The sequence below is a fragment of the Pangasianodon hypophthalmus genome, chromosome 3, assembly GCF_027358585.1.
Source record: "Pangasianodon hypophthalmus isolate fPanHyp1 chromosome 3, fPanHyp1.pri, whole genome shotgun sequence".
Classification (NCBI taxonomy): domain Eukaryota; kingdom Metazoa; phylum Chordata; class Actinopteri; order Siluriformes; family Pangasiidae; genus Pangasianodon; species Pangasianodon hypophthalmus.
In genome coordinates this window covers 34,382,738-34,390,237 of record NC_069712.1, presented here as the reverse complement: position 1 = coordinate 34,390,237, position 7,500 = coordinate 34,382,738, and the positions used below count along the sequence as shown (strand labels likewise).

The following is a 7,500-nucleotide window of genomic DNA, read 5'->3' as shown; positions in this document are numbered from 1 at the left end:
TAGACAGGCAGGCAGATAGAGGGATAGACAGGCAGACAGACAGCGGGATAGACAGGCAGCCAGACAGAGGGATAGACAGGCAGACAGATAGAGAGATAGACAGGCAGACAGATAGAGGGATAGACAGGCAGACAGATAGAGAGATAGACAGGCAGACAGACAGCGGGATAGACAGGCAGACAGATAGAGAGATAGACAGGCAGACAGACAGCGGGATAGACAGGCAGACAGATAGAGGGATAGACAGGCAGACAGATAGAGGGATAGACAGAGGGATAGACAGGCAGACAGACAGAGGGATAGACAGGCAGACAGATAGAGGGATAGACAGACAGACAGACAGAGGGATAGACAGGCAGACAGACAGAGGGATAGACAGAGGGATAGACAGGCAGACAGATAGAGGGATAGACAGGCAGACAGATAGAGGGATAGACAGGCAGACAGACAGAGAGATAGACAGGCAGCCAGACAGAGGGATAGACAAACAGACAGATAGAGAGATAGACAGGCAGACAGATAGAGAGATAGACAGGCAGACAGACAGCGGGATAGACAGGCAGCCAGACAGCGGGATAGACAGGCAGCCAGACAGAGGGATAGACAGGCAGCCAGACAGAGGGATAGACAGGCAGGCAGATAGAGGGATAGACAGGCAGACAGATAGAGGGATAGACAGGCAGACAGATAGAGGGATAGACAGGCAGACAGACAGAGAGATAGACAGGCAGACAGATAGAGGGATAGACAGGCAGACAGATAGAGAGATAGACAGGCAGACAGACAGCGGGATAGACAGGCAGACAGATAGAGAGATAGACAGGCAGACAGACAGCGGGATAGACAGGCAGACAGATAGAGGGATAGACAGGCAGACAGATAGAGGGATAGACAGGCAGACAGATAGAGGGATAGACAGAGGGATAGACAGGCAGACAGACAGAGGGATAGACAGGCAGACAGATAGAGGGATAGACAGACAGACAGACAGAGGGATAGACAGGCAGACAGACAGAGGGATAGACAGGCAGACAGATAGAGGGATAGACAGGCAGACAGATAGAGGGATAGACAGAGGGATAGACAGGCAGACAGATAGAGGGATAGACAGGCAGACAGATAGAGGGATAGACAGATTTGAGACACAGCTGTGCTTTAATTATGTAAATAACACTCCAGAAGCGTCTGTCTGTTCTCCTCAATCCAAGAGATTGCACCACTAGCCTTATCTTTACAGAGGAAGGAGCGATAGATAGAGAGAGACAGACAGAGAGATACAGACAGACAGATAGAGAGAGACAGACTGATAAAAAGAGAAGAATGTAGGGAGGAGTGAAGGTGCCTTAGGTATAACACGTAGCCATATAAGGGCAAGTGTGGACAAACACTAACACCTGAGAGACAGACAGGAAGAGAGACAGATCAAGAGACAGACAGACAGACAGACAGACAGACAGACAGACACACACACACACACACACACACACACACACCCCAACAGGTCTGTCCTGAATTCAGATAATTATATTACAAAGATATAATTGAATTATAACATGTGCGCACACACACACACACACACACAGCAGGGAGGTGGGATGGCGATGAGGTATGCTGGCTGTTCATCTTCTGAGTCAAGTCCCGACTCGCTCATGTACACACACACACACACACACACACACACACACACACACACACACACACAGAAACCACTCAGTTTCAAACCAGTCAGAGATTTGCATTGCAAATGTGTGTGAAGCTTCCAACTGAAACATGTATCAGTGCTTACGTTTAGTGTGTGTGTGTCTTACAGCCTCACACTCAAGTGCTGACCTTTTTACAGCACAATAACCCATTTATCCCATAGACACGCACACACACGCACACACACACACACGCACACACACACACACACACACACACACACACACACACAGTCATTAGAGTCACAGAGGGTGTTAATTGGGGAGAATGCCTCCTGCAATCCAACTGAATTGAATTTCCCAGTGTGTGTGTGTGTCTGAATGTGTGTGTGTGTGTCCCATTCCAACAGTCGAAAATATATCACGCACACACACACACACATACACACACACACACACACTATACTCTGTGTGTATATTGTGTACATAGTGTGTATAGTATAATGTGTAGTATGTAAGTATATTGTATTTCATATATTACACACTATATTCCCTGTGTATTCTATGTGTGTGTGTGTGTGTGTGTGTGATTGAGCCTCCAGGGAAGGCAGAGTCAGAGGAATGCAGGAAGAAAAAAACACTCCTTTGAGCTGTTATTTCATTCCCTATGTAGTGCACTTGTGTAGGGAACTCATTATTCCACATGTAGGCCTCAGGATGTTGAATCTCGTTCCCTATGTAGTGACCTAGTGTCCCTACTGGACTACTGGACTTGGTAGTGTGCTATTTAGTGTAGAGAGGCTTTATTTAATATCCTATAAAGTGTAGTAAAGCAGGAAGTTTCTCCTGAACAGCTCCTTATTGGAAGTAGCGCACTAGGTAGGGTGCAGGAGCCTGTATATTTGACTCTATATAGTGCACTAGAAATGTGATACAAGATGCACTTACTTCAGTCCCTGTGTAAATGCAGTGCACTTATTTATGCACTAAATAGGGAGCAAATGCATTTATTTTCTATATAGGAAGAAGGGATTGCTAGACATGTAGTGCACTATATAGGGTGTAGGAAACTTTGTTCCCTAGACTACAGGAAGTACACTTTGTAGTGCACTTATTTCTGCATTGTCAGCCTGCTGTTTTCAGTCAATGAGACGCAACGTTACTGCAGCGTGATGGAGATTTCTGGATAAAAATAAAAAAGATTCAATTTAAAATAAAAAGCGCCCTTGGTAGTGCACTCAGGCAGTCAGACCTGAGAGCAGTTCTGATTTACACTCGTGCACTACTGAGTGAAAGTGTCCCCCCGCTACCCCCTCCCCGGGGGCCTGGCATACCTGAGCACATGCCCTTCCTCTCAGTAGCTCCCTACCGATGACATAATTTGGGAAAGGACCGGCTCACTCGGTGAAAAAAAGGGAAACGGGGTGAAGTTTTCCAGCAGCAGCGTTCCGCACGCCGGCCTGTTATTTCCATTTTTGGGCAGGCTGGATCCCGTTAAGCCCAGCCCTAACCGCAGCCTGAGCACTTTTTTTCCCTCCTTCCCCTTAGTGCTCAACAAAAAGGGAAGAAAGTAAAAGTGTGGGAGCGAATGTTTCGGCCTCGCTCCAAAATACCTTCTCAGACCTGCACTTCCTCTCACAGTTATGAGTCCAGAGAGGTGACGAGTGACATTTTCACTCACTTTCTGCTGTGGATCTGTCTCTAATAACACACCCTTAAAGTCACACTCAGTAGGAGACAAGGGCTGTGTCCTAAATAACTCCTTCTCCTCCCTCTCTACACCATGTTCACTACACTGTTTTATATGTTTATACATATATCCATTAGAGAAGTGAATAAAAGTGTAGAGTGAATAAAACAATGTCTCCTGCGCCCTACATAGTGCACTATTATTCAGAGTAATCACTCTTAAATAATCACTTAAATCCTGAAGATTTAATACTGAAATTACACACGTCAGTATTCAGAGCTCAGGTGTAACTACACACTTCCTCTATTCAGAAGTTACGTGAGAGTTACGCAGCAGACGTCGTTTGTCTAAAACAGAGGCGTGTCTCAGTTACACTCCATTTTGATCTTGAACTTAACTGCTTTAGCCGATTAATAATATCATCCGGTTAAAGTCCATGAAAAGTTATTTTTCCACACGGAGGACATGGGAGGGGGCGCGTCTTAATCAGAGACACGGCTTATCTGGAGGAGGGAATATTTTACGGATAAAGTGATGAATGAAGTTAAAGTTTCTCTGTAAGTGTAGCAGATGAGCGCTAGGTCAGCTTATCCTTCACACCGTGAGCATGTTTTCTTTACAGCATTGAATTAACACAAACACTGACTTTATTTTATTCAACAAATCAACATAGTGAATTAAAAGTGTGATAAAATCTCCTACATCTCACACACACATTACGATTTCATCAGCTCCATTTAGAGTCTCTTGGCTTCATTAAGTTGCGCTCGAGTGACTGTCAGAGCTCCATATAAATAATAAAATGTAAAATAACAGTCTGTGCTGGATCACGTGCTATTCTCTGTGCTGCTGAATAACGAGTGTGGAAGCCATTTTGTTCAATTAAACCAGTGATTAATGTGAGAATTACAGCTAGCTCTATTCATGCAGTGATATATTAGTGATGTACGAGACTCCTGTTAGATTTATTTCAACACTCACCATCTTCTCATTCATACATCATCATGTTAGTCTTTTAATATTTCATTATTAAATTCTCTCTCGCTTTTATGTTACAGTTTTTTACATTTAACAGCAAAGAAAACAAACGCTATTTCCTTCTTTAGTCTGTATTTTCTATTCCTTAGTTTTTTTCAGGTTTAAAGGCGGTGGTCTGGACACTATTAAAAACTCCGTCTCAGACGCTTCTACTCGAGAAAAATCCGGAAACCTCGGAAGTGTGAAGGACACGCAGGTGATTTCAATAATCTGAATGTGGAGCTCAGAAAATCCAGCTGCGTAACCCGACTCTGAATACCAGCAACTTTCCTCATGTAAATAATGATGTCCATATTAACTTTAAGGCTCCACTTTTGAATACAAAAGGGTAAAAAGTGTACATTTTATAGCTTATTAAACAACGTCTGCTACACCCTACATAGTGCACTACATGCCTAGTGAAAATCTAGTTTGGATTCCCTTCTTCCTATAAAGAAATTAACGGTGTTTCCACCCTACATTAAGTCTACTAAGGGGTTGTCTTCAGTCCCCTACTCTATTACACAGTGTATTAAAGTAAGCCTACATACTAGTAAGACTACATAGTGCACTACATGTCCACTAGGGAGCTGATATACATGATCAATACTGAGTGAACAAATGGGACACAGCCGAAGGGAACATCTCACCCCAACATGTGTGATATGGGACGCGACCGGAGTGAGACTGAATCAATTAACACTAAGAGTGTAAAGAAGTGCACTACATTCTGACGTGTGTGTGCACTACATAAGAGCTGGATGTATGTAGTGTAGTGTTCAGTGTGTAGCATGTAGGGTGTAGAGTAAGGGTGTAGAGTAAGGGTGTAGAGTAAGGGTGTAGTGTAAGGGTGTAGAGTAAGGGTGTAGTGTAAGGGTGTAGAGTAAGGGTGTAGTGTAAGGGTGTAGTGTAAGGGTGTAGTGTAAGGGTGTAGAGTAAGGGTGTAGTGTAAGGGTGTAGTGTAAGGGTGTAGTGTAAGGGTGTAGAGTAAGGGTGTAGTGTAAGGGTGTAGAGTAAGGGTGTAGTGTAAGGGTGTAGTGTAAGGGTGTAGAGTAAGGGTGTAGAGTAAGGGTGTAGTGTAAGGGTGTAGTGTAAGGGTGTAGAGTAAGGGTGTAGTGTAAGGGTGTAGTGTAAGGGTGTAGAGTAAGGGTGTAGAGTAAGGGTGTAGTGTAAGGGTGTAGTGTAAGGGTGTAGAGTAAGGGTGTAGTGTAAGGGTGTAGAGTAAGGGTGTAGAGTAAGGGTGTAGTGTAAGGGTGTAGAGTAAGGGTGTAGTGTAAGGGTGTAGTGTAAGGGTGTAGTGTAAGGGTGTAGAGTAAGGGTGTAGTGTAAGGGTGTAGGGTGTAGTAGTGTACTCTGTATGTGAGGTTTGAAACACAAGCTGACACTTATAATGTTCACAATCACATCACACAGCTGCAGGGACTCTGTCTCTCATGCTGTCTGTCTGTCTGTCTGTCTGTCTCTTATTCTGTCTGTCTGTCTCTCATTCTGTCTGTCTGTCTCTCATTCTGTCTGTCTGTCTGTCTCTTATTCTGTCTGTCTGTCTCTCATTCTGTCTGTCTGTCTCTCACTCTGTCTGTCTGTCTCTCACTCACTCTGTCTGTCTGTCTGTCTGTCTGTCTCTCACTCTGTCTGTCTGTCTGTCTCTTATTCTGTCTGTCTGTCTCTCACTCTGTCTGTCTGTCTGTCTCTCACTCTGTCTGTCTGTTTTTTTTCTGTCTCTCATTCTGTCTGTCTGTCTCTCACTCTGTCTGTCTGTTTGTCTGTCTCTCATTCTGTCTGTCTCTCACTCTGTCTGTCTGTCTCTCACTCTGTCTGTCTGTTTGTCTGTCTCTCATTCTGTCTGTCTCTCACTCTGTCTGTCTGTTTGTCTGTCTCTCATTCTGTCTGTCTCTCACTCTGTCTGTCTGTCTCTCACTCTGTCTGTCTGTCTGTCTGTCTCTCACTCTGTCTGTCTGTTTGTCTGTCTCTCAATCTGTCTGTCTCTCACTCTTTCTGTCTGTCTCTCACTCTGTCTGTCTGTCTGTCTGTCTCTCACTCTGTCTGTCTGTTTGTCTGTCTCTCAATCTGTCTGTCTCTCACTCTTTCTGTCTGTCTCTCACTCTGTCTGTCTGTCTCTCTGTCTCTCGCTCTGTCTGTGTGAGTGTGTCTTACCTTCCTCTGCTGTTTTTCCCAGGCGGGGTCCAGCAGCAGGTCTCTGTCCCAGTCCTCCTCCTGCTGCATGTACTCGTTCGTCTCTCCGTCATAATGCTGATGAGGATGAGGATGATGGTCCATGCTGCGCGCGCTCGATTATTTTTATCCGATCCGATCAATCGATATTATCGATCAGTTACAGACAAAACCAGCTGAAGCCGCTGCTTTGGGAATGAACAGACCCGTGATCTTCCCTCTGTCTGTCTGTCTCTCTCTCTCACTCTCTCGCTTTCTGCCTGTCTCTCTGAATGTTCACTCCTCCTCACCTACTTCTTTTCTTCTCTCTCTCTCTCTCTCTCTCTCTCTCTCTCTCTCTCTCTCTCTCTCTCTCTCTGTCTGCAGGGTTGCCAAAGTGAAATTCTACCCTCACTCTCATTTTGCGACTTTTGTATCTTTACACTTTGACCATTCAGTGTTTATAATTAATATGCAAATCACTAATCATCACTAATTAATTAATATAATTATCTTTATGAATAAGTGTATAAATAATAAAAAAGAGCGCTGAGGTGGGATTGGAGCTCAATCTGGCCACCCTGATGAGGGGCGGGTCTACAGCAGCCCTGGAAAGTGGGCGGGACGAGATGCAGGAATGAAGAGGTCCTTCACCTAATTGGCTGATGTACACACTCCAGGCCCCGCCCTCCAGTCAGGAAGCGAATGCTCATTGGCTGATTGGTACAGCAGTTAAAGCGTAGATGCAGAGTTCATGAGCTTCAGGAATGAGTGTGAGGAAGGGTTTAGGAGTTTGCACTGAGAGCGCCAGTGAAAAACCATTTGTTTAGACAAATAAAAACTTATATATCTTTTTATTAAATTATTTTATAACGTTTAAACAAGAGCAAAGAAGAAATAAACACATTAATAAACAAATAAGAACAATAAAACACAGACCTGATGTTAAAGAGGAAGGAAATGAAAAAGTAAATCTTTTTGATTCTGTCTCTGTCTATCTAT

General features: G+C 44.2%; 1 protein-coding gene across 5 annotated transcripts in view; it reads right to left on the bottom strand.

Moving 5' to 3' along the window:
* Positions 1-6,828, bottom strand: part of actn1 (actinin, alpha 1) — a 47,867-nt gene extending 41,039 nt beyond the window's left edge. For 4 of the 5 annotated variants that reach the window (XM_053232935.1, XM_053232937.1, XM_053232938.1 and 1 more), the window contains exon 1: positions 6,502-6,827. In XM_053232935.1, the coding sequence (XP_053088910.1) occupies positions 6,502-6,624 (123 nt within the window). In that variant the 5' untranslated portion in view covers positions 6,625-6,827. Of the gene's footprint in view, positions 1-6,501 lie in introns of all 5 variants that reach the window. The other variant, XM_053232936.1, reaches the window with a different exon arrangement.
* Positions 6,829-7,500: the final 672 nt, after the last annotated feature.